Raw genomic sequence first — 27227 nt, 5'->3', positions numbered from 1 at the left:
CACACACACACACACACACACACACAAACACACACACACATACACACACACACACAAACACACACACACACATACAAACACACATACATTCACACACAGAGAGTGAGAGTGAGAGAGTCTTCAATTGACAGCGCGAAACCTCAAATATATATCCACTGCTAATGCGCCAAGAAGCGGTGGAATATAGGTATGGGAGCACGCGTGAACCGTTCGTAACAGGCATGTGGCAGACATGCTTTCAAGGATCTTTTTTTTTATTGATGACGTCAAAGATGCTTTGTCAGCATACTTAACGTTTCTGTTTATTAACACAAAAGTGTCGATGAATCCTACGGCATTTGTCATATTTACACCCGCCCAAAGCACGCGAGCGCCAACAGGCTACACGAAGGTGTGCACTTGCATATGATAACAATAATCCGCTGAATGACCGGATGCATCTATCCTATGACATTTGAACTCTGCTCTCTCAACCTGTTGTTAGTACAGCGAATGGCGTGACCGCGTGCATGTAGCTTTTCCCGCATGCAAGTGAAAATAATGTATAATCTTTTGTACAGCCTGTCTGCCTTATTCCTGTTAAAGTAGCACACGCACGGAATATGTATTTTAGAAAATACGGTACGAGAATATAATGACCGATTTTGTGTAGAAAAAAAGAGACTACTTTAATTGTTACAGCATGGCGACTATGTCCCGTCTTTTATTCATGGCGGGCAGAGACTTTTCGACTTTCCAAACGCGACGTGACGTCATTTGGGGCTATTTGTCTGGAGCCGCACACCTGTGAAACCTACGCGACAATAGGCAGGGAACGCTGTTTGTCATTCGCGATATCTGAATACGTTCACCATCGTGTGGGCTACTTGCTCAGGTTTTGCGCGTTATCTGGTTTTCCTGCATAAATTAGTACCGGAAAAAGATGGCGAGAAAGCTTCTCGTTACTCTTCTACTCGCCTCATCACTGACGGTGTTTGCGTGCGCATTCAGCTTCTTCAGAAGAAGGACCTACAAAATTCACAAGGTAAGATTTTGATTCCGAAACGGCCGTTGTCACCATTACGCTCGTAGCGCGCACCCCCAAACCACACTGTAATATTATTGTAGAAACAGAGTGACCCGTCGAGCATTTCAGCGTGTGTTTGATTTTTGCGACGCACCGTTACAACTTAAACACCGTTACCATACCTGAGAATACAGTTTTTAGTGTTCAAGTTACACGAAAGGAAATTTTGCCCTGTCGTTCATATTTACTCGTTCAGTGAATATGCAGACATCTCTGCAGGAGGAAGCGATTCGCGCCTGAATTACGCTGTAGACAACTTTCCCATAAATACTGTAACGAACTGTTATATCTGAGCTGTTGCAGCAATACCTAGATGTCATTGCACGGCTATAAGGGTACATATTTACAACATTAGCATATTGCGAGGCATTACGAAGTACGAAAAATGAAACTACAAACCACTTGAGAGTACAAGTAAGACCACTTCCTATACAAAAGATCATTCCGTTTGTTGATACTATGTGGGCTGAAGTTTTACTGCGTCATGCCAGAAGAGTCGCCGCTGCAGCAGTCGAGCTCGAAATTGAACACTTTTTACTCACAATGGAGCACTGAACAATTCTGAGCTTCCACAGTGCTCGTTTTTATTCTTAGCTGTTGACATGTCTCGTTTGAAGACAACGACGATGAAGTGCGCGCGCGACACACTGGCGCTGTGGCACGAGCGTGATTCTTGTGTCGAACGTTAGCCATTTTGTGACTCCAACGCCTAAGCTGCGCTTTTTAATGCGTTCATGTTTCCTTGCATAAAATAAATCGTCGTACAGCCACAAGTGGCTGTACAGACGTAACAGTTGGCGACGAGGAAGACTCTGGACTCACTGGCACTTCACCGACGTCAAGGAACGTAAGGAGATGGCGACGCCTGACTTTGGTCGGCTACCCGAATTCAGCGGCAGCTCCGGCTCCTGGAGATCCTGGTATGGGAGGCTACAGTTCTTCTTCGAGGCTAACGACATTACGGACGCTTCCAAGAAACGTGCTCATCTGCTAACGTTATGCGGGGAACAGACTTATGACGTCGTCTGCGCCCTCGTTCAACCCAAGCAGCCCAACCAAGTGAGCTACGATGACATAGTCGAGATGCTCAAGGCACACTTTGATCCACAGCCGTCGGAGGTCTTCTGCAGGGCACGCTTCCAACGTCGTGACGAACGGCATGACGAAACGGTCAGTGATTACGTAACAGCGCTCAAGAAGCTAGCAGCAGATTGCAATTTTGGAACAAGCGTAGACGCTGCGGTGAATCCAACAATGCTGCCTCTTGATGTAATGCTGCGTGATCGTTTCGTTTGCGGTCTTCGGAACGAGCAGGTCCAGCAACGGCTGTTCGCAGAAAAGGACTTGACATTCAAGAGAGCCTTTGACATTGCACTGCGAGCTGAAAACGCCGTCGAAGATCAGAAAAACGTGAAAACGGAATTCAAAGAGATTCACGAAGCCTGCACAAGTATCTGCAAGACAGAAAATCAACGTCACTCGAGTGCCTCTGCCCGAAAGAAGAAACAACACTGTTGCCGTTGTGACGCGCAGCATAGTCCGGACACTTGCAAGTTTCAGACAGCTTCCTGCAACTACTGCAAGAAAGGCGGACATATTGAAAAGGCCTGCCGGAAAAAGCGGAAAGAGGCAAGAACAAACAAGAACAACAACATCGAATATCCCCGACAAGGAACTGCGAAAGTGGCCTCAGCACCAGTCACGACTCAACAGGATTCACCAGACGTGGCACTTTACGAGCTCAACACCTTAATCGACGCGTCCAGCACGCAGAAGGTCATGACTCAACTACGCATACATGGCAAGACCTTGGAGTTCGAAGTCGACTCGGGTGCAGCCTGCACACTCATCAGTGAGGCCACGTTCAAAGCTACGTGGACAGGTGACCCACCACAGCTTCAGACGGACAACATTCTCCTACGCACATGGTCAGGCCAGTCCCTCCGAGTTCTCGGATGTGCAACGGTGGATGTAGCGCACAAGAACAGGAATTTCACATTACCGCTTGTTGTCATCAAAGGAGCAGGTTGTAACCTCCTCGGACGAAACTGGTTTCCTCATCTGGGTATAAAGATCACGGGCATCAAGGCCGTATCAGACGACAAACTTGTTTCGAAACTTCTAGACAAGTACCAGTCTGTGTTCGACGAGGACATCTCAGGACACGTCGGCCCTGCGGTACAACTTGAACTCGTGGAAGGAGCGAAACCAAAGTTCCTAAAAGCACGACCAGTTCCTTTCGCGCTGCGGTCAGCTGTAGAAGCTGAATTGGATCGACTGCAAAGTCAAGGCATAATCGAGCCTGCGCAGCATTCGGATTGGGCAACGTCTCTCGTACTTGTTCGCAAGAAAAACGGCTCGTTGCGATTATGCGGCGACTACCGTTGCACAGTGAACCAGGTATCGAAGAAGGCAGACTACCCACTTCCAACAACTGATGAAGTCCTTAGCCACTTGAGGGGAGGCAAGGTATTCAGCACCCTAGATTTGGCACAAGCTTACCAGCAACTTCACGTAACGCCAGAGACAGCAGAGATATTGACTCTGAACACGCTGAAAGGGCTGTACAAGGTCAAACGATTGCCTTTCGGAATCTCTGCAGCTCCAGCCATTTTTCAACGCTTTATGGAGACTATGCTTTCTGGCATCACAGGCGTTTGCGCATACCTAGATGACGTGATCATCAGCGGAAAAGACGCCACTGAACACGCCGAGAGACTGGAAAAAGTTCTGAAGAGGCTACGCAATTGCAACCTTCGTCTCGGCAAAAACAAGTGCTGTTTTGCAGTGCGAGAAGTTTCTTTTCTGGGACACCGAATTGACGAGACAGGCGTCCACACCAACGAAGAGAAAGTTCGAGCAATAACGGAGGCTCCAGCACCAAACTGCAAGCAAGCACTTCAAGCATTCCTTGGAATGCTGGCTTTCTACGACAGGTTCTTGAAGAACAGGGCAACAATTGCCAGCTGTCTCTACCAGCTCCTTCAGAAGGACGCCACGTGGAGATGGGAGACCAAGCATCAAGAAGCATTCGATAAACTGAAGAGATTGCTTCTCAGTCAGACCGTACTGGCACACTACGACGAAGAGAAGGAGCTTCTCGTCTCATGCGACGCTTCACCGTATGGCATAGGAGCTGTTCTGTCTCAACGTGATGACCAGAATAGAGAGGCGCCAATCGCTTTCGCATCTCGGACGCTAGGGACAGCGGAACGCAATTATGCTCAGTTGGACAGAGAAGGCCTTGCCGTAGTGTTTGCTGCACACAAGTTCCACAAGTATATTGCGGGAAGAAAGGTGACTTTCGTCACGGACCATCAACCGCTCCTCGGCATACTGGGTCCAGGGAAGCCAACGGCTCAAGTCCTGTCACCACGGATGACCAGATGGTGCATCAAGTTGTCGGCCTATGACTACAACATCGTCTACAGGCATGGCAAGAACCATCAAAACGCGGACGCGTTGAGCCGATTGCCACTACCAGAACGTCTCGATGAACCCTGGCCACCAGGCGACGTACTATTGTTCGAAGCTTTGTCGAGACCGCCGTTCACTGCTACAGAGATAGCACGTCTGACACAAGAAGACAGCATCCTGCAGAGGTTGTACAAGGCAGTGCAGGATGGCACAGTGGAGAAACTCACTGGAGATGAGTTCACTCCTTACCGACGACGAGCGACCGCACTAGCATTTCATCGCGAGTGCCTGACACTTGGATCACGGGTGATCATACCGAGCTCAGCACGATCCCACGTTCTGGCACTTCTGCACGCTGGTCACCGAGGCATGGTAGCCATGAAGAAGTGCGCAAGGAGCTACGTATGGTGGCCCGGAATCGACAAGGGTATCGAGGAAACGGTGTGACAGTGCCGCGAATGCTTTTCAACGCAGAAGAGCCCACCCAAAGCTCCTATTCCCTCCTGGGACCGTCCCAAGACACCATGGCACACGGTGCACGTTGACTTCGCGGGGCCACTACTCGGGCGCACCTACTTGGTTGTTGTGGATGCACACACAAAATGGGTGGAAGTCCGGCACGTGACGCAAGCAACATCCGCGGTTGTCATCGATGTGCTACGAAGCATCTTTGCTACGTTTGGCATTCCCCGAAAGGTCGTCTCCGACAACGGAAAATCCTTTATTTCGAACGAGATAAGGCAATTCTATACGGCAAATGGCATACAGGCTACAACATCACCAGCTTACCATCCTGCCACAAACGGCCAGGCAGAACGCTATGTGGCAGAGCTGAAAAGAGCACTCCTGAAGGATACAGACAGGTCCATACAGTGTCGACTTGCAAGATTCCTGTATAGGCAGCACACGACCATTCACACTGCTACAGGAATGTCACCTGCGAAAGCAATGTTTGGACGAGAGCTTCTATGTCCTCTCGATCTTCTCAAACGGGAGACGGAAATACACATCCCTGAGAGACAGGAGACGTTGACGAAATCCCGTCGCTTCGCAGTAGGAGAGAGAGTGCTCATCCGACAGTTTTTGAAAAAGCCAGATTGGATTGAAGGCGAAATACTGCGCCGCGTCGGACCACGATCCTGGCTTGTAAAAAGCGACCACGGAAAGGTTCGGCGTCATCTCAACCACATGAGGAAAACGAGCCCGACCGGACACACAATCCAATCACCGACAGATTGGAGCGTAGCAGATGATTTCTCGGACACAACGTCAGAAGAGACGCCGTCGAGTTCTGCTGATCAACGGCCTGACTCGTTCAACACGCAAGACAAGACTTCCTCGCAACTGTCCACCTCGACGTCACAAGCAGGAACCACCCGGAAACTGCGACCACCAGAGGTTAGGCGGCCTCCAGACCGCTATGGAGACTTCGTCTAAGGGGGGAAGAATTGACATGTCTCGTTTGAAGACAACGACGATGAAGTGCGCGCGCGACACACTGGCGCTGTGGCACGAGCGTGATTCTTGTGTCGAACGTTAACCATTTTGTGACTCCAACGCCTAAGCTGCGCTTTTTAATGTGTTCATGTTTCCTTGCATAAAATAAATCGTCGTACAGCCACAAGTGGCTGTACATACGTAACAGCTGTAATTATCGAGTGCCGCTGAATAATAAATATTGTTGCACCTGTTTTAAGTCTTCCAGGACTGGTAGTCGGCACGAAAAATAATGACATCTGCACAATACATCCAAGAAATCGAACTTTTTGTGCCACCGCATGGTTTTGACTGTACGAAGGAAGTTGTACACTAACGTATTCCACTTTATGTACCCAGTGAGCCACGAAGTATTACAATAATGGGAATGCATTGCTGCGAATACGTCTGAGCTTCTTGGTTTTAGGAAATACATAAACGATATATAATAAACATACACATATTCTTGATCTGGACAAGTAAGACACCCATTGGAACTGTTCAGATGTGCATTGCTTTAATCCAGTACAGAAGCTTGTTGGGCAAAACGGCACATCTGCTTGCTTACCCACAGCGCAAAGGAAATAACATAGGCACTGGCAGAATACACAGACGCGAATTTTGTTCGGGCCATCTAAGGACATAGACTCAGCAGAGTTACAGCACTAAGATGTATACTACCTTTTTACGGACCGTCACTCTAATACGATTTATTCAACGCTTGCAGAACAATCTATTGTTCAAGCTGTACACAGCTAACTAAATTAGGGGGCGCTATTTGAGGTGACGCTCTAGGAACCTTAATCGCCTGAGAATTTCAGGCGAAATTTGACAAAAAACCGCATTACTTTAGAAAGGAGAACGGAAATTATAAGGGAACCTCGCATTCGCTTGGTTTATACGCTTGGTTTATCGACGTTCTATCCACACCCTACAATGCATCTTTTAGCGCTATGCTTACTTTGCTTCTGCGTTGTACGTGTCTTTCTCCATACTGCGATACTTCTGGTGCAATGTTTTGTTGAACATTCTAGGTTGCCTTCTTGTCTTTGGCTTACCGGACACGTAAACTAGGGTGCACATTGAGTATGGTGTATTGTCGAAATATGATTGTACCACAACACGCCCTGTTCTCTGATTACTGTTCTGCAAGGCGAGGCACCAGCAGCCAGCGCACGCAAAATGAGTAGTGATCAAATGAAAGCTTTGATGCGTCAATGTACGCATATTTTATGAAAGTCTACGGAGGAACCAGCATAGACAATGAGATGAAAACACGATAGTTGAACTAGACGAAACGTGTAGCTGGACTTGGCGAACTCTGTAGAAGCAGATGTGACTGTTTTCACGAGAGAAAATGGTGATTTTCGAATCGTGTTCTCTGTAGTCTGCGTCGTTTTAGCTTGTGCTCACTGGAAACCAAATTAGCGCTTCTACAGTGCCGCAACAAAAAGGTTTCTTCGCAGGCGTATATGCTTACCACGATATGCATCTACTTTAAATATTTTATCAGCGTTATTTGTTTACTTTAACAAGAACACAGGAATATAGCACGAAAACTAAACGCTTTATACCAATGAGGGCACTTTTTCTGTCGCTTTAGTTCCTAGAAGTTAAAGAACCCATATGGACGCACACAACGAGCAGGCGCACGGATGTTTTGTGCGAAGTGGATGTGATGATCAATATCTCCACCAGTGCAATATTTTTCACTCGAGTGTCTTACGACCGCAAAGGGAGGTAAGTGCTTATGTCTGATTAGAAGTTATGTGCTGGGATTTGTCTAGTGCACATGTTAGCAGCGTGATGACACAGTATTAAATATGGCAAGAGCGATTGCAAGGGGCTAAACGCCTGTGTTCTTATTCTATTGAAAATTATAGTGCGCAACCATGACTCGCACCGAAACCAGCCACGCTCACACACAATACAAAGTTCGTATTTTCTATCTCACCCTCACAGAACATCTGCCATACTGCATGGCGAATTTCACGAACGCCGAAAGAGGCACATGCTTGTGCATACACAAGGTACGTGGAGTAGTTCTGCTCAACTTTGTTAGGAAGTATCAAGTCTAGGTCTTCCGCTTTTACACTTATTATGATGTTGTTGCATTTTCCGAGGTGTTTTTTTTTCTTTACTGAATACTCAGCGAGGTTCTTTTTTTTTGTGAACCTACGTTTCACTGATAGGGCGCTTTGAAAGCTACGCTCACGTATGACTCCTCTAGCATACTACCTTGGGGAAGGTAAAAAGAGGAGAAAAACGAGGTTCAAAATAGACCCTCAGTAGAAGAATAGAAAAATAGACCCTCGATAGAGTGTTCCTAGAACTGACAGAAGAACCAAGTGACCTGTGCAGGATTGCTACAAAACTGCTCAGTCATGGTCGTTCTCCATTAGGCGGGGGGGAGGGGTATAGTCGGTGAAGTCTCACCGCAGTGTCCCCGCCTCTCGCTGCAACTTCCTGCGACTGAAGTCCTTACGAACAAAAGGCAGTGCAAAGACGATGTATTACGAGGGAAGCTGGTGGAGGCCAGTTTGGTAGGAAGCGCCAGGTTGTGAACGTGCCCATCACCTTCCAAACGACTGTGAAGAGCCTATCGCGACATGTCAATACACTATGATGACACTGCCAATGAGGCCCATATTAAGCGGCGTTTGCTCACCCAGACCACCTACAAGACCGTCCTGGCCGCCTCCGAACAAGCGACATTTCTGACTTGCCGGACGTGTTCGGCTTTTCGTGGTCTATAAGTAGGCTTGACTGCCAGACGCCGACGGGTAAAACGAAGCTTACAAATACCGAGCTTGCGCAGCTTCCCTTAAATTCGTCTTATATCTTAAACCCAAGCGCATTCCTCGGATAATATTTTTTCAGAGGCAATGTTAGCCGTTTTATAACAAAATATGAATGCCCTAGGACCGTTTCATTAAATATTTCATTGTTTCCTGCTGTCGCGATCCCCGCGTGTGTTCGCGCAGCGCGCGTACGCGGCAGCTGCTGGCGTCATTTTATCGTGCTATAGGGAACCAGCGCTGGAGTTTCTGTGCCGCCCTGGCGGTCAAAGCGCGCACTTCTCAGCCGCTCCCGCGGACGATAAGCACAAGGACGGCTACTAGCGAAGGCGGTGCGGGCACTGAACGCCGAACAAAAAAAAAATGAGGCCGACGGTTACTGCAGCGTATATAAGTGTCATAACTACGTAGGAATGAGAGGTGATACATCTTTCTACGTCTTTCCTGCGAAACCATACGAGCAAGAACGGAGGCAACGTTAGATACAAGCTGTCAGGCGAGCGGGGTAAGTTCGGTACTCTCTGGCGGCGTCGAGCTGGGGTCTAAAGCGAATTTCGCGTGTTTCATTGTTTTATACAACAGTGAAGACGGCCAGCTATGGGAGCACTTGAGGCACGTCACATGACGTTGCATCGGCTAAGTTATTGAGCTCGAGTGCTACCGCTGCGACGTGCTTGCAGGCGCCGTCGCTGCCGGCCTTGCAGGAACAGGTGGCCCCACTTATCAGGCGCTGAGACGAGAGGCGAACACATAAAAACTGCATTAAGTAAACGTGCACAAGTTTTCGTTCGAAATGAAAACATGTAGTGCCAGCGTTGCGATCACGCACAGAAGTCAACTCGCTGTACGATTAAACCAACTGTGCGATTTACTGCGTACAGCTTCGCGCTTATTTTACACAACTACACGCGCCGTAAAGAAACAGGACAGGAACACGCGGTAATAACCGAGCTAGCATCAAATGCTCGCTTACATGAAGTGTGACATCGTAGCTGGCTTGGTGTACTTGCGAGTGGCATTTCGCTGCAACTTGAGAATCGCTGTCACGGCACGACACCGTCTCTTCCACATCGTACAAGTATTTCGCCTTGCACAGCTTCGCCCCGTTTTCAAGTGCCTTTCTGCAGAAGTGGTCCTCAGGCCATGTTATTTTACTAAACCCATAGCGGAGCACAACTGGCGCCATAGCTGTCGACAACTTAAACAAGCACGGGACCGCGAACCCGGGAACCACGCTAGCGGGTTTACGCAGGCGCGCTCGCCGCGGCACACTGCGAAAAATATATAAAGCTCTGCAAATTTTCTTCAGTATTCTTTCGCTTGATGGCGCTAGCTGAATGAGCATTCGCAGAACCTTGTTAATGTTTTATTTTCTCTCTCTCAGAAGCTTAAACCGAAGCGAAACGACGCGCACAGCCGAAACATATGCGAGCTGCAACCAATGTCGTCGGATCGAGCGGCGGACTTATGCCGCGACTTCCCGCCAGGCGCATTTTTTCGGCGCGCCACCTATCCAGCGCTGGTCTCCCATATCGTGTATTGCTATGGCCATCTCGGAGCCTTTGGAAGCTAGGCATTTTGAGATGTGCAGTTGTTATATTTATACACGGTCGTTGCAATATGCAAAATTATCCGTATATAATGAAGAGAAAACTACAGGTTTCCGTTTTTACATGAAACGCTATTTTCTGCAGAGCGGAGTAATGCCCATTACCTTAGATGTTTAGGGCCAAACAACGAAACGTTCCTTTCCTTGGACCGCGTCCTCGCCTTACGTGAGGCCTCCTTACAGCCAAGTACCAACGGAGGAAGCAAGCGTACTTTGGAAGCTCCCTTCTACCGTCCTCGCGGTAGGAATGGTTGCCGCGCTCCTGCGTTCGAGATTATCGAATATAAGCTTTGCTCACAGGCGTTTATTCTGTAAAAAATAAAAATTGGGTCACCACATCACTTCCAAATTGAAGTGTTAATATAGACACGCGTGTACGCTTTCTTCCAAATGCGATTACTAAATGTGAAAAGCCACCGTAGTCGAGCGCAAAACATGGTGCGTTCTAGCAACACTGAAACGCCCGCCTATTCAACCGCTGTCAGTATCCGCGATGCGCAGCGCCTATAGGGGCTCCACTGAAAGCCACGTAGCGGCGGCCGTTGGAACTGCTGGCGGGTCGCGTAGCAGACGCCTCATTTGTGCGCGTGCGATTTGCCGCTTGTGCGTGTCCCAGATAATTACTTGTGCGGCAACAGTGTGCGCAAAGGAGCCGCACTTTATAATAGTGGACATGTGTCTGACGTCACAGCTGTGTGGCACGACAATGTCCCCATACGCGCCAAGTGTTTGTCACAGACAAGCGTCAACAAGCATCACTACGAAGTTGAGCTCATCGTAAGTACACCGCTTTCTTTATAACGTCCCGATCACTAACACCTGCATGCGCTGACGCGTGAACCAACGTTTTTTCTCGACACAGTAGCTTCGTTTACGTGACATGTGTTTATATAGTAGATTTTGAGGGAGCGCTGTCGCACCGGCGTATAGATTTCACAGGGTCGGCCGCGTGAAGGGTCAGCGTTGGTAGAACTTTGAAACCAGCACAATAAACTTGTGAAAAAATAAACGATAAGCTTGTCATCATCGGTGCAGAAGCGCACAGCGAACATTCTGCACCGATGATCGCATTCCAGTGCCATCAATAGGTAGAATGCAGCCGATTTCGTACAGCGCACTTGTGATTCCACGGCGCTTTTGTAAAGGAGCCGTCACCTGCCCTACATTCTTTCGCATTGCGCTTCGCGCCATTCGTTTTTCAAGAGAGCCAAGGTATCGCGTCTTATCAGTAATAACAACCTCATGTGAATTGTAGTGTCTACAATGCAGGCGAGGCTACCAAGTGTAAACGTAGTAGCGTTCACTGAAGACGTAGCGACATAAATGGAGAAATAAAAACACGGTAATCGTTCTAACACTGCCGTAAACAAAGCGCGATTGCTTAGCTTCTACGTCGTACAGCCGCAGTCCACCGCCGCCGTCGCTTTCGGTCATGAAATAGCACCGGAAACCTGTTGAAGTGCGTTCCTGGCGATTTTTTCTGTGTGTTTGAGCAGCCGACAACGCAGCAGTTATTTTTCGACATCGTTGAGGCCCACCAGAGTCGTTAAATCACGATGAAAAACACATCCATCCGTGCACTCGCGTAGACGCTCGCGGGAGCACTGCTCGCCGGGACCCGCCAGCGCTTCCGAGTCGTGGCGGGTCCCGACGCTTCCGAGTCGTCGGCGCTTTGCGCATCGCCTATTGGCCCCGAGATCGAGCGGAGTCGCCGCCTGGCGGCTACTGGCTGAAGCGCGCCTAGTGTGGATTGCTCCATGCGTCGTCTGCTAGCGGCGTTGTGTTTGCATGTGCGCGTACGTCATGCAGGGCCTCAAAAGGCGGTTTGTTCCGTTGCGTTGGTGCAACTTAACCGATCGTACCTATGCCTAACAACACGTAAAGAAGCATTTGGCTTTGATCGGCTGTATATGTACTGCAATAAGATCAGTGAGTGCACTTGTCGAGAGTGCTGTGTGTGGTCGTCGTACCGTCCGCTCACGAGAGTCATATCAGTGTAGGTGCCGCTGTGTGGTTCAAGCGCATTGCAAAGTGCACTTGGCGTTGTCCTAAAGATGAGAAGTATTAAATCTCATGTGAATATAGCCTTTTAGCGGCTCGGTGGTTAAAAAAAAGGCTCTCATGCACTTGCGCGTTGTGGTTAGGTGTATAACTTCGGGGCTATCGTTTATAGGTTACGCGACGAGCTTTAGTTGTGTACGGTCCTGGTCCCACTGCAGAGAAATATTTCTGTCAAGTCACGTCTGACACTTCGGTACTTAAATTGTCCCCTAAACAGAACAGAAAATGGAATGACACGGAAATCGCAAAAGTGAGTTGCCTTGCGCAATTATAACTTGTGGCGAAATGTATACAAAGACACCCGTGTACTTGCGAGGTAGCTTCTGTCAAATTTGCGCTGTGGCAAGTTCAGTGTCGGAAGTGCGTCAGGCCTTAATCTCTTCTGCGAAAACCCTTAAAAAAAGAGAGCGAGCGAAACAAATATATTCATCAAGATCAGCAGTGGCGACAAACTCGCTCGCGCATTTTCATCGCTTACGTGGCGAGTGAGGGCTCATAAAACGATACCCTTTACTATGCACCAGATCATGCATACACACTTGCCGCGTTTTGGTGCACGTACTTGCCCTGCGGAATACTGAGAACTGTTCTCGCGGCCGTGTAAACACAATGGAACATGCGCGAACTACAAAAGGGCTCGGGGACTCTCGTTTAAACAGACTCATAGCCAAGCGCGAACAAACTTTGCATTCACAGCGCAGACGGTACATGAATGACAAAGAATAAGTTCCATGAATTAATTTTCTTCTTTCTCGATTGATTTTCGCTTAATTTTCCTGCGGAAGTGTAGGAAAATCAAAGCACAGGGAAGCTTCCCCGAGCGTTCGCTTACTGCGACCGTCTTCACGCTCGTAGTGCACAGCAGCAACAAGCATATAAATGCACACATTAGCGAAGTTATCGCTGACTACTCACCATTCTTTCTCGTCTGCGAACGCTTGAATGCACCGTCGTCGAAGTGCTTGCTGCACACCATCGCGTACTTGGAAGGCGTCCTGCCGTTACGAAGCCTAACGAGCCACAGTTGGCGACGTTCCGCGTCGGTGGGATAAAAATGGAAGCTTATTACTGGATCTGTGCAGTATGTGCGGCATTATGGCACCAAACAAAACCTCACCATCGATAACGAAGAGTTTTCTGCGGGTACGGAACACAAAATCACGATGTGAAAACAGAAGCCCCGTGCACTTCTACACACACCACACGAAACCAGTATCCACACTAGCGGGGTGACGGTGCTGCCACTTATAGGTCAATCTCGCCGCGAATTGGCCGCGAGATCGAGCGGAGTCGCCGCCTGGCGGTTACTGGCTGAAGCGCGCCTAGTGTGGATTGCTCCCTGCGTCGTCTGCTAGCCACGTCGTGTTTGCATGTGCGCGTACGTCCTGCACGTTCTCAAAGGGCGGTTTGTTCCGTTACGCTAGCGCGAGTTTAACTGCTCGTACGTATACCTAACAGGGTATGCAGAAGCAAATGAGCTTGCTCGGCTGCATGCGCATTATAATAAGATCAGTGAGTGCGACTTTCGAGAGGGCTGTGTATTGGTGTCGCACCCTTCGTTCGCCAGAATCATTTCAGTGTTGGTGCCGCTTTCTGGTTCAAGCACATCGTAAAGTGCGCTTGGCATAGTCCCAAACATGAGGAGCATTAAATAGTGTGGGAATTCAGCGTTTCAGCGACTCGGTGGTAAACAAAAACGAGGCTCATGCACTTTCGCGTTGTTGTTAGGTATATAACCGTGGCACTGCAGTTCACGATGAGCTTTAGTTGTGCTTAAGATGTCCTTTTATCGTGCTGTCGTGGTCCCGCTACAGCGAAATATTTCTATCAAGTGAAGTCTGAGACTTCGGTAGTGAAACTGTCCCTAAAAAAAGAAAAGAAAAAAGAGACAATGGAATGGCACGGCAATGTTAAACGGAGTTGCCGCGCGCAATTTTAACTTAGGGCGAAATTTATGCAGAACCGCCCGTGTGCTTAGATTTAGGTACGCTTTGAAGGACCCAGACGTTCAAAATTAATCCCAACGGCGTGCTTTACATTTATGTCGCATAATTTCACGCAAGACCTCATCCTTTCTTTTTACATTATCTTAAGCGTTTGTGTCGAGTTGTTATAAATTGATGAAAGGCAGCGGACATTATTAGCTGGAGAAAATAAAAGACACTTGTTCCATAAAATAACCGGACCTTCGTTGCATCATTGTCGTGCACGCAATTAATCGATGAAAGCTCTGTGCTAAACCCTTACCTGCGTATATATGCGTATTCGCGTGAACAGTGCTATTGAACTATTTGCACACGAATATGGGCTGGTATAGAAATGAACAAGAAGTAAACACTTAAGTAGTTCAGTCGTGCTAATGAAGTGTGTAGTACACAAAACACAAGCTAAACACGTACAGAGAAAACAACAAAAAACTTCATACAGTGCGTAAGCGCAGACTGTCATCCAGGGCGAGCATCCCTTTCATCGGCAGATTGCGCTTCTCTCACCAGTAATAGCAACTTTGGATGATCTTCGTGCGTCGATTCAACAATGAAGAGCGTATACATGACCAGTAAGCTGCAATCAACGCATTTTATTCGCCGACAATCGGCTCAGACCACTCACAAGGAAGCGCCGCTGTGTGCATTTGTATACGCGCCTCCGACCGCCTCTCCACACTAACGCGGCGACGGTGCTGCCGCCTATAGGTCGATCTCGCGGCCAATAACCGCGCTTCACCGTGCTCGCACGCTCGCGTCTCCCCGCATAGGTGGGGTGGGAGGGTTGCCTCGGAAACAAGCATCACGTGGGCTAGCTCATCACGGGGGCTAGCTGTGAGGTGAAGCGCTCGTTCAGGGCCAGGAGCGGACCTAAGGGCGCGCGAAGGCAGTCCCAAAGCAACCTTAAGCTGAGGAAGCGCCAAGGAAGCCTTCACCGAGGGCTCCTCAGTGAGGAAGCTTTCAGAGTGACGTGAGGCGGTCTCACCAAAATGAAGGCTTCCTTACTCAGGAAAGGAACGTTTCGTTGTTTGGCCCTTAATGCGGCATGGCTGCGCTTGAAATTTAGAGCTATTATTTGTTGTGAAGCAATGCCCATATTCACTACAGCTATTTCTTACCTTTTCATCACTATGGTTTCTGCCATATTGCCCACAAAGGAAAAAAAAAGTTAGAGGCCACTTGAGCTTCGCCATGGAACGCGATAGCATAGTTCGGCGCCGTTCGAATCTCCTCCCCAATCGATAGCCTGGCTACGCTATCCTATCCTACAAAGCCTACTGCAGGAAAAGTTGCGGAGAGGCCACTACGCCATAATTTTTCCTTCTGCGAACGGGCGAAATACACACTACACGTCCGTAGGGCAATCAACAAAATGTGCAGCTGCGCCCCTTGTTGATGCTTTTGCTGACAATGATGATTAATTACGCCGGTGCCCTTTGCAAGTTGTGGGCCTTTAAACCAACAACTCTTGGCGTATTTCACACGTTTTCTTGCCTGGTTCGATGGGCTGCAGAAGTCCTTCTGGCTTTGTCGGCGGTGTCTTACGTCGCTGACTGTTACGGCATGTCCTCACACAGCGAGCATCGTCGGTAGTAAGGCTTTCCAGTAGTACTTTTCCTGTACCCTCACGAGCGTGCGGGAAAAGCCGAGGTGGCGAGCCGTCGGGTCGTCGTGCAGGGCCTGCAGAACTTCTGGTCGCAGTGCCGATGGCACACCGATAAGGTAGTTGGCCCGGGCCGTAGAGAAGTTCTTCTTTACGAGGACATCGTTTTGCAAGAAACAAAATGACGCCAATCCCCCCTGAATACTTTCGGAACAGCGGCGGTCCTACCCTTGAGGTATTCTACGAGGCCCCTGGGTTCTGAGTCGGCTTGCTGTCGTTCAGTGAAGTCGTCGGCACCTATGGTTCCCAAGAAGCAGTCATCATCGTGGTCGTCCTGCAGCGGTGCGTCGACGGTGGCACGAGACAGGCAGTCGGCGTCGTAGTGTTTTCTTCCGGACTTGTAAACGACGGTAATGTATTATTCTTGAAGTCTCAAGCTCCATCCTGGTTTACGACCCGAAGGGTCCTTCAAGTTAGCTAGCCAACACAGGGCGTGGTGGTCGCTCACAACTTTGAGGGACCTGCCGTAAAGGTAGGGGCGAAACATTGATGCAGCTTAGATTATGGCAAGGCACTCCTTTTCTGTTGTAGAATTGTTGGCTTCCGCCTTGGATAGCGACCCGCTACCTAAACCGATAACTCTTTCCAGTCCGTCGGTCATCTGCACAAGGACAGCGCCGACTCCCACGCTGCTTGTGTCGGTGTTGATTTCCGTATCAGCATATTCGTCGAAATGCGCAAGTATCGGATGCGTCTGCAGGCTTCATTCTTGAAATGCCTCCACTTGCGTCGTTCGCCACTGGAACTCCGCGTCGCTATTCGTGAGGTGTGTTAGTGGCTCGGCGACGCGTTAAAATTCCTTGACGAACCATCTTTAATAGGTGCACATGCCGAGAAATCGGCCTACGGCTTTCTTGTCGGTGGGTGGCGGGAAGGCAGCAATGGCAGCTGTTTTCCGCGGGTCCGGGCAAACTACAGACTTCTTAAGGACATTGCCAAAGAACAAGACTTCGTCGTACGCGAAGCGGCACTTCTCTGGTATTAGGGTGGGTCCGGAGGTCTTGATGGCTTGAAGTACAGCTTCGAGGCGCCGGAGGTGTTCGTCGAAGTTTGATGCAAACACAACGACGTCATCCAAGTACACGAGGAACGTCTGCCACTTCAAGCCAGCCAGCACTGTATCCATAACGCGTTGGAAACACCCAGGTGCCGAGCAAAGGCCAAAAGGCATGACCTTGAACTCTAACAGGCCGTCCGGTGTTATAAAGGCAGTGTTTTCTCGGTCGTACTCGTCGACTTTGATTTGCCAGCAACCTGTCTTGAGGTCCATCGAAGAATAGTACTTCGCGTTGTGGAGTCGATCTAGGGCGTCGCCTATCCGTGGGAGAGGGTACACGTCCTTCTTTTCGACCTTGTTCAGGCGACGATAATTGACGCAGAAACAGGGGGGCCCCATCCTTCTTCTTGACTAACACCACGGCAGACACCCACGGACTCTTGAACGGCTGGATAAGGTCGTCGTGTAGCATTTCGTCGAATTGTTTCTTAACGGTCTCCCGTTCCCGCGTCGAAACCCTCTAGGGACTGACGGAGAGGTCGAGCGTTTTCTTCTGTTATAATGCGGCGCTTAGCAAATGTGTTTGTCGTACCCACGTAGACGACGAGAAACAATCCTTGTATTCCTGCAGAAGGCATCGGCGATGTTATTGTTGGCGAGCGGGAACACTTGGGTTTACGTCGAAGCGTGGCTCAGATATCTGGGTCGTCGTCGTAGCTTCGTCAGAATCTGAAAAGGAAAACGCATCGCTGACAGACAAGATTTCTTCGATGTACGCAATCGTCGTGCCCCTGCTCAGGTGTCAGTATTCTTGGCTGAAGTTCGTTAGCATCACGCTTCCTTTTCCTTCATGGAACCGAGCAATGCCTCTTGCGACGCAAATGTCACGGTCTAGCAGCAAACGCTGATCACTCACGATGACACCTTCGATGTCGTCAGCTTTTTCGGTGCTGCAGGGAATTATGACGCTGGAGCGAAGCGGAATAGTAACTTGATCCTCGAGTACGTTCAGGGCATGTTGACATGGATTCGTATCGGACGGTGTCGTTTTGTCCGCCAATACGGTTATCGACTTGGTTCTTATGTCTATGACGGCGCCGTGATGGTTTAAGAAGTCCATGTCAAGTATGACATCCCTGGAGCAGTGTTGCAGGATTACGAATCTCGCAGGGTACGTGCGATTATTGATTGTGACTCTTGCTGTGCAGACTCCAGACGGCGTTACTAAATGGCCTCCAGTGGTACGGATTTCGGGGCCTTCCCAAATGACTAAGTTTCTTCAACTTTGTGGCGCAGGGCGCACTGACGACGGAATAATCGTCTCCAAAATCGACAAGAGCTGTGACGCTGTGGCCGTCGATAATAACGTGAAGTCGCTAGTTCGTCGTCTTGCGTTGGGGTTAGGTCGTGGCGTGGATAACGACTGCGTCAGTTCGTTCCACTGCTTCCATGTCGCGTCGTCAGATCTTCTTCGGTGCACGAGGTTTCGTCATCAGGAGTCTGTCTGGTTCTCGTCGTGCTCTCTAGGTTTGTCGCAGCGTCGTCCGCGTCGACAGAGGGTCTTTGGTAGTTCGTCGTACAGCAACCGCACCTCCATTGGTTGCTGCCCTTAGTTTTCCTTATACGTGCTAGATGACCATCCCCGAGTTGGGCAAGTGTGAGCTCGGCGTTGGGGAGAGACGTAGCGGCCTGGCGACGGCGAACGGGAAGGTTGTCGGGGTCGCCACTGCACTCCTGCGAGGTAGTCAGCGATGTAACGTGGCATTTCACCTTGTTCTGGAAGTGGCGCGTTGATGGCAAATCCACGCAGGCCCATCTCACTGTGGCGGCAGTGGCGGTAGATGTGACCAGCCTCTCCACAATGGTAGCACAGTGCGCGGTAGTCAGGGGCGCGCCAAACGTCTGTCTTCATCGTCGTGTATTCCTGGCTGGCTGGCGGGCGACAGGTCCTTGGTGGCGGCGGCGTTGTGCATGGCGGCGGAACTGCAGCGGTGGCGCGGCGTCTTGACGTGGACGAGGTGGGTGGGCGTTGCGACGGGCTGTAGCAGCGTAGCTCATGCCTTCCGGCAGACACTGCGGCGTTTCGGGAAAGCCTAGCGATTGCCGGGCTTTATCGCGGACCATGTCGGGGATCGAATCCACTTGAGGCTGCGTTGAATCCACTTGAGGCTACGCTCCGATGGTTTCCCGTAGGTCGTCGGTGCCTAGCGAGTGCGCTTCGGTGTAGCCTGTAGACAGGGTTGAGCGGTTGTATTGATTCGTCCGCATCTCGAGTGATTTTTCAGTGGTTGTAGCCACCGTTATGAATTCGGTGACTGTCTTCGGTGAGTTCTGCACAAATCCGACAAAGAGGTCTTGTTTCACTCCCCGTATAAGGTATCGAACCTTTTTCTCCTCAGGCATGGCAGCATCGGCTAAGCGGAAAAGTCGCGTCATCACTTCCGTGTAGATGGCGACGGTCTTAGTCGGTAGCTAGGTTCTTGTCTCCAGCAAAGCAGCGGCCTTTTCCTTGTGGACGATCCTCATGAAGGAACCAGGAACGTCGTCCGAAAGAGGTCCCAGGTTTGAAGTGTTGATTCTCAGTTCCCAAACCACGTCTTTGCGGCGTCTTCTAAGTAGAAGTAGACGTGACGCAGCTTCTCTTCAGAGTCCCAGTGGTTGAAGGGAGCGACTCGGTCGTAAGTCTCCTGCCAGCCCTGCGGTTCTCCAAACGACAATCCACGGAAAGTTGGTGGCTCCATTGGCTGCTGCATCACGACCGCTGTAGGCGACCCCGCGCCCGTCATTGTGGCTGTCGTCTTCATCGCTCTGGTCCTGATCTTGTCGGGTAGGGGTTCGTATTCTGGTGGGACACCTTGCTGCCTGCGGCTGGCTCGCTTGTCAGCGTTGGCATCGTGTAACCTTGAAGGTGTGGGCTTGGATCACGGCTGGAGGGGGGCGTTCGGTACATGGACCGGGAAAGACCTCCACCAGATGTCACTTGGTCGGGACGCCGACGAAGGCAGCAATCGGCGTGTCGAAGATGAAACTCCCTTATTTGGCCGAACTTGTGGCCAGGAAAAGGAAAGTCAAACTACAGCAACACACACTGCACACTGATAGCGGCTAACAGAGCGTCGGCCTTCGATAAACTGATCTGCGGTACTGCGCGTCGGCATTTATACATGCAGCATAGAACATTCGAGCCTTATCGCTGGTGGCCGCCTTAGTTCGAGAATAATTTCAACTGTTCGCGTGTGCGCGCTGAAGCCACAGAAGACTCTAAGATAATCTGGAAGGTTCCCAAACAGAAGGACGCGGCTTGCGCAAGGCGGTGGCTACGTGTGCAACGGACTAGTTACATAAAAATGACAAAAAGAAGCGCGCATGGCAATATCTCGTCCATTTTTATTACTTTATAATTTAAAAATTATTCTGATGAGATAGAATGATACCTCACAGAAAAAAATTCATATTTTCGATAAAGAACAAACAAAATATGCCCTGCCTCCGGTCGGTGAAAGAAGCCGCCGCAGTGACTTGAATACGCCTTTATCATGACCCAGACTCCTTCTTTCTCGCTCATTGGCCATGGTTTCAGACTCCCCAGATATGTTTTGTTCAGAAGAAACTGGACAGTATAAATGTGGACATTAGAAAGCTAATAGAAACCAATGGCTCAAATCAGAATATTAGGATAGAATATGATGAGATTTTCCCGATATTCCAATCTCTCATATTCTTCAACCTGATTTCCAATCTCTCATTCTTAAATAACAGGTTACAAGATTCCATGGTACATGCACAAACAAAAAAACATAATAACCACGGATGCGTCGTTAATGAAAAGGCAGGCATAGGAACTGCCGCCCATTAGCTTGGCTGGTCATTATCTTTGAGACTCCCAGATTTCACGGCAGTTTTTGAATCTGGGCTAGTTGCTATCGTTCTGGCGCTTCGTAAACTTCTATTAATGAAATCAGTGCGATCATAATAACAGCCTCTCTTTCACTGTGTACCGCTGTTAGAGCTTCAGATAACTCACCAACCCTAATGACATCCCACATATTAGTACCGCCACAGCGGTAGTTCTAAAAATTATTGTGGATTCTAAATAAATGAAACGGCCGATTGCTTAGCGCGACAGTCCGTGGATGGCCCTATAATATTGGAACTGGCAGTAGTGGAATATCTAACAGCGATCAGTTATAAAAAATTAGCAATTTGTACAGATATGATAGAAACATTAACGAAATTGACGGACTATCAGCATTTAAAATTGCTATAGAAAACTCCATGGAGCCAATTTAGACAGTATGAAGCTATAACCAGATTTGAATGCCATGTCTCCCCATTAAACTTGTATTTACGCAGGGCTGCTCTGGCAATGACGCCACTCTGTCATTTCTACCAAAAAATAGAAACTATTTAACATTATTTGTTATCATTTCCCAGGTATTCAATTTTTACGAAAAGATAACTAGTTATTCCATTTTCGAAAATGGGCTTCAGTTTTACTGCAGAAATAGTACTAAGCTTCGGTGCCTCCGTTTTGGGACATTGCCGCACAAATATAATCCATGCGGTTGGTCATTTTAGTCAAGGCACAAAACGTATTCCATTTTAATCTCTACTTCAATAGTTTTGTTTACAGCGATTAAATAGTGTTGAAATCTAACAGTCTACATTGAAATCAATTCCAAATTGTTGTGGTCAGCGGAATACAGCTGTCTGGTCTGCTCGAAATTGCACAATTCTTCAAATATATTGTCTGTCATTTCCTTTTTTTCAGTACTTTCCTGTATTGTAGTTTTCCTTTTTTCCAAGTAATACGCATTCTTGAACTATTAGAGACAAATTACGATACGTAGACTTGGTCAGTCTCCTATAGCGGGTATGTGTCATCATTTTGAGGAAACAAACTAACAAATTACGGGAACAGCCCGACTGCTTCTATAGTTTTTTAAGTCACACGTTACCTGCCTATTGTGTGTGCCAAATTGGCAGCACATGTAGAGCAGACGCTAAGTATGAGTTCTAGCGGAAGGCGAACCCATTATATATTACTGGAGGTTCATTGACTGACCTACGAAACTGATAAATGTAATTGAATTCACTGGGCCTCAGAGGTTAAGCGAGTCTATTAACACGTGTTTCAATTTGGTGGTGAATTCAGCGGCACAGAGATTGCAAACCACAACCACCTTGCACGCGATGGGTATGCTCTACATGTTCACTTTCGAATTACAATGTATTTCGGCGTGCAACTCACAGGGAACCTATAAAATTAATGTTACCAGTGAATTTGGCGTTAAAGGCTGCGGAGGCCTGAAAGTTAACCTAGTGGTTTTTCTTGTACCGCGCCCTAATATTCGCAACGAATTAAGCTATGCTGTTCCGCTTGGCTGCGTTGTGCTGCTGGTGATGTCATTCGCGGGGAGGAAGCTCCTTTTCTATGAAACAGTTTTGCAACCGCTGAATATGTGTTCCGATCAGATGTCATGACGACAAGGGCTGATGACCCCAACTGTGGGCTTTAGCGTGTGATTTCTCACAGCTCCCGATGGAAAGGTTGGATCTTTCCGGCAAATATTGACGTAGTATGCAGAGGTTTATAGCACAGCTTTTGAAAATGCGGTTTACGAGTCTAAACGCTTCATGAAGATCCAGCCTGGGGTATTTCTTGTGGAGCTGCACACTAGAAAAAAACGCTGGCTGTGCCATTTTCTCGCTCACAAAACTGAGTATATGTCGAAAACTTCACGGTAAACGAATGCTGTAATATTTCATGTCATCATTGAAGTTGTATGTTACAAATCATAAATTAAAACAGAAATCAGAAGTTTAGTGGCATGAGTATGCTACTTAGAAGTTGTTATCAGCAATGTTAATATCACAGTACAGAAAAAAATGCTACGAATTTCTGCAATTTCATTTACTAAGATGTGAGCTGAGTGCGTTGCACATATGTACTATAAGATGCAGCCTAACTGTAATACGCTTATTTCGATGCTTCTAATTGCCTTGTGTTTCTCAAATTTCAGGAGGTGTTTATGACCTGCACGAAGAGATGCTTTACATGAGTTCTGATCACAGCTGCGCAATATTTATGGTCACAAGATTGTTCGGTGGTCAGTTCTTTTATTTTGCTTCTTTTGTTTTCAATATTCGTCTTTGTACGGTTTAAGGAAGTCAGCTACAATGATTTAGTAAAATTATTGGCATATGCATGCTGGGGCAAATGTTTTCTATTAGCCCAAGACGGGGGTTTGCGAGACTGCCGACGTCAACCACTGGTGACTGAAAGGGGCTATAAGGCGCACTTAGTGCGCATTTAGATTTAGGTACACAGACTAAAACTAACAATGCTTTAATCAAAATTGCAAAGCTGGTACAAGGTTCCCGGGCCTTATAGCCAGGATGATTCCCTTTCGAAAGGCTGTTGAACCCGCTATGTATAAGTTCGGGTATGTGTGTTTGTACGTGTCTGTATTATTGCACACGCACGAAATGAAAAAATTGGGCCGTTTTAGCCTCCAATCTCTGCCTTCTGGCTACGCGTATTCAAGGTGCTTTCCAGCATTTTAATACTAGTAGAGAACAACATAGAGCCGCTAATTACTACTCCTAAAATATACGGCCCAGATGGGACCACGCTTCCGTGGATTATGTTGAGGATTATGTCGATAAAAGAGAAATGAAATGTTGATCGCAGAAGTCCGAGCCCCTATGCAACCGACTGCTGTGCAAGAATCATAAAGTAACAGAAGATGAATTATATATAAAGTTCGTCGCGCACGGCTCTTCAGTACCCGGGATAATGTCCACATTAAGACTGCGACGGTGCAGTATCCTGTTATTGAAGAGACAATGGCATTTCTGGAAAATGGCGTGCAACAGACAATGCAAATAATATATGGAGCAGCGAACTGCACAGGCAACGCGGAAGCGCCTGAAGAATCGGATCTAACATTGGCCGTGGCTTTTACGCAATGCAAAAATATGATCGGTGACTTCAAAGTATAAGTAAAATATTTTGGGAGAAGCCGAATTCCCGGAGGAGCGAAAAACGTTCCCCAACCTAAAAGCCCAAAGAACATTTTGTGTAATACAAGCACCTGTCCACATCCCTCTCCCTGGCAATGAAGAGCCTCACACCGTCGCTCTAGCACACACACTGAGACTCGGAGTCGTCTATGCTCGTGTCGTAGGAAGAGGATGGGAAAATATTCTACAGTTAATTTGAGACAACATCGTAAGTCACAAAGCAATGGCAACGAGCTATAAATGGCAAAGGGCTTCTCTCCTTTCGCCATCCCTTTTTCAAACATGCAACAAGGAATGCTCTCGCGCACAACCGGCACAAGCGAGGAAAGAGACCAACCGATGTACGCTATGTATGAACAAGCTGGTGATATCGTACACATTGGGGGCATGCAGGAAGGCGATTCTTCGGCGTCGCGCTATAGCTATGAACGGTGGAAGACCGTACTGCTCGTTCCAGCTCAAGAAGATTAACTCTGGGCCGTCCAGCTGACCCAGAATGCCACCAAAAACAGTGGGTTACTGGCCTTCGTCTAGGTGGCGACTGGTGCCTTGAAGTGGCAAAATACAATGACGTTATTTCATTCTTGAATGCAAGATGTCAATTCGCTGTTTAATGATTAAAAATGAACATAAAGTTTCCAAGGAGGAATCACGTCTACCTGCCCAGCAGCGGCGTGAATTCGCCATACATGCAGTTTCTCAAGAACGAACATCCAGACATCCGTCTTGCCAGGATTACTGCGTTTAACCTTGGCACAGAAAGAGAATAAATAACAAGGTCACACTAGGGCATTATGTGTGGTTCCAGCTTGCGCCATGTTAATATTGCTGAAAAATTGTAGTGTCATCTCTTGACTCGGTATGCTTATGTAACAATAAGAGTGCCTAATATTGCAATAATAGCAGCTGTAAAAGCGTAGCAATCACCGTGTCAAGAGTGAACACCACCAATTACAAAACATCAATATGGTTCTTACGTGCGTCAGCATAAAAAAGCCGTATTCTCCATTCATGTGCACCTATTTGGTTTCTATATGTGCAGGTGCAGTGTCCTTGACTGGCTCTAGCTTAATTTTACAGATATGAGTAGAGAAGCAGAGACATTTGTGCGTTTCAGTAACTCCGCCAAAAGCAAATCATTTTTCAATATTAGCTATCAGGAAGAAAGATGTGAATAGAGTAAGAAGCATGATGGGTTGTCGAAGATCAGTTGCGATTTTATTCACCGTTTTGCAGTTATCGACCTTGTTTACGGATACACGAGTGAAACGCACCCGCCTGTTCTTCTAGGTACATTCCGCAGCTACGATTTGCGAGTGAGAAATTCGTCTATAGCAAGAGGCCCTCGAAGAGACTGCGTTCGAAAATTCAAGAGGCGTGACCTTAGAGGGCAAGTGATTTACAGACCGATGTGTCAAGACATACTCCACAGTAAGGCGGAAAGAACCATGCTAAATTCGACACTGAAGGGGTGACCGTTGACCAACTTGAGCGCTAATGTATTTCTTGTGAACATATCTACATACATGAAGGCAATCTATAAAGCTAATTTGAGCACGTTATTCTGACTCCACTTCCTGATTCTAAGATTTACGACTGAGCACTTGTACTTTCGCATGCTCGCACGGTATTTTCTTTATTTAATTTGTGCTGCTACTTGGGTGCATTGCCTAATAAAAAAAGCTGTCAGGCCTTCATTTCACCAGATCCTCAATGGAATAAAAAAAGCAGAAAGAACATACATTGAGGCTTGCTACTTCGTAGAAAATCCTTACAATTTAGGTACATCATATTTGCACACGCGACGGACATCTTGTTGCAGGCTTTGTTACATCCATTTGTATTGCGGTATTATGAACGAAATCCGCAACAGTGCAAATATATTGCCTAATATTTTATTGTACTGGAAGGTAATTTATATCAAATACCGCCATTTTTTGAGGTCCTCTGCCGTGCGTAAATGATTTAAAGATGTGCGAATAGATTACCGATATATGAGAGAACTCACAGCTACCTGGCGTCTCCAGAAGAAACGACTGACAATTGCGAAGGAACTGGATAAGTCCAAGAGAGGTGCAATCTCCAATTTTGTTCACTGCATACATACACGTAGTCAAACGACTAAATGGAGAAAAAGTGGAGCTGAATACTCACGGGCAATATCTCAGTAACTGACGCCATGTACAGTGAAATGTGCGCTCTGGAAATAAAGACGACAAAGAGCTCCATGTTTTGCAGACCGCAGCCCCAAATATGGCAATAATTTTCGGTTTAAGAGTGCCACACAAAATATTAAATATTGATGCCCAAAAATTTACGCTCAGAGCATACAGACAGTTGTTCGCAATTGACATTAACAAAATGATCCGGTTGTCCTGATACGCGGCAGGGCAGCAGGGCATATAATAGGGATGCGCAGCAGGTGGGTACAGCCACGAAGAATGCTTGTCAGTCTCGTTACGGCGGTTGCAGCTAGCGGTGAATTTGGGCAGCGGTGAATGGCAGTCTGAAATGGGACAGAAAAACAGTTGAGCCTTTTCTGCCGTTTCGACTGGGTCTGGGCTGTGCGATTTTGATTGCTCAAAATCTTGAAGACGGAACAAAATGACGCCGTCACCATTTGAGCGATCCGCACAGCCCAGACCCAGTCAAACGGCAGAAAAGGCTGAACCTTCTTTCTGTCCCATTCCAGATACGCGCTGCTGATTTTGTTATATTGTTACTCGGCCATAAAGGGCTACCGCGGGTCGTTCATGTAGTATTCACTAGGTCGACAAATGTAGAGCTCGAAAAAGAAATTAAACACCTAAAGGCGTCACTTAAAGAGTTCACGCATGAGCTTCACACACAGCACCTGCCCTCAGCGAGAAAAAGTATTATCTCAGAACAAGGAAAATCAAGAAATACAAACAGCCTCACGTTTTTGAGTAAAAAGTATGACAGCATTAAAGCTGAACGAAACGCAGTTCTTGCTGAGAGAAACGATCTGGAAAAAGAAAGCGAAGAATTTAAAATAATGAAATGCGTACCTGGCAAGGGAAATCACACAATTGGAGCAATATTCACGCTTGAACAACCTTGATATACGTGGCATACCAAATGCTAAAGACGAAAACCTTGTACAACTAG

The 27227-nt window shown here is 47.8% G+C and overlaps 1 protein-coding gene across 1 annotated transcript; it reads left to right on the top strand.

Annotated features, from left to right (window-relative positions):
- The first annotated feature begins 733 nt into the window (after positions 1 to 733).
- LOC119373461 (uncharacterized) lies at positions 734 to 25810 on the top strand. Its single transcript, XM_037643489.2, has 5 exons — positions 734 to 1024; positions 7563 to 7699; positions 7922 to 7989; positions 23096 to 23182; positions 25389 to 25810. The coding sequence occupies exons 1-5, from the start codon at positions 923 to 925 to the stop codon at positions 25571 to 25573; spliced, it is 579 nt and encodes a 192-aa protein (XP_037499417.1). The 5' UTR covers positions 734 to 922; the 3' UTR covers positions 25574 to 25810.
- Positions 25811 to 27227: the final 1417 nt, after the last annotated feature.

Source organism: Rhipicephalus sanguineus, chromosome 11, assembly GCF_013339695.2.
Source record: "Rhipicephalus sanguineus isolate Rsan-2018 chromosome 11, BIME_Rsan_1.4, whole genome shotgun sequence".
Lineage (NCBI taxonomy): Eukaryota > Metazoa > Arthropoda > Arachnida > Ixodida > Ixodidae > Rhipicephalus > Rhipicephalus sanguineus.
The sequence above is the reverse complement of the archived record's forward strand: the minus strand, read 5'-3'. Positions and strand labels throughout refer to the sequence as shown.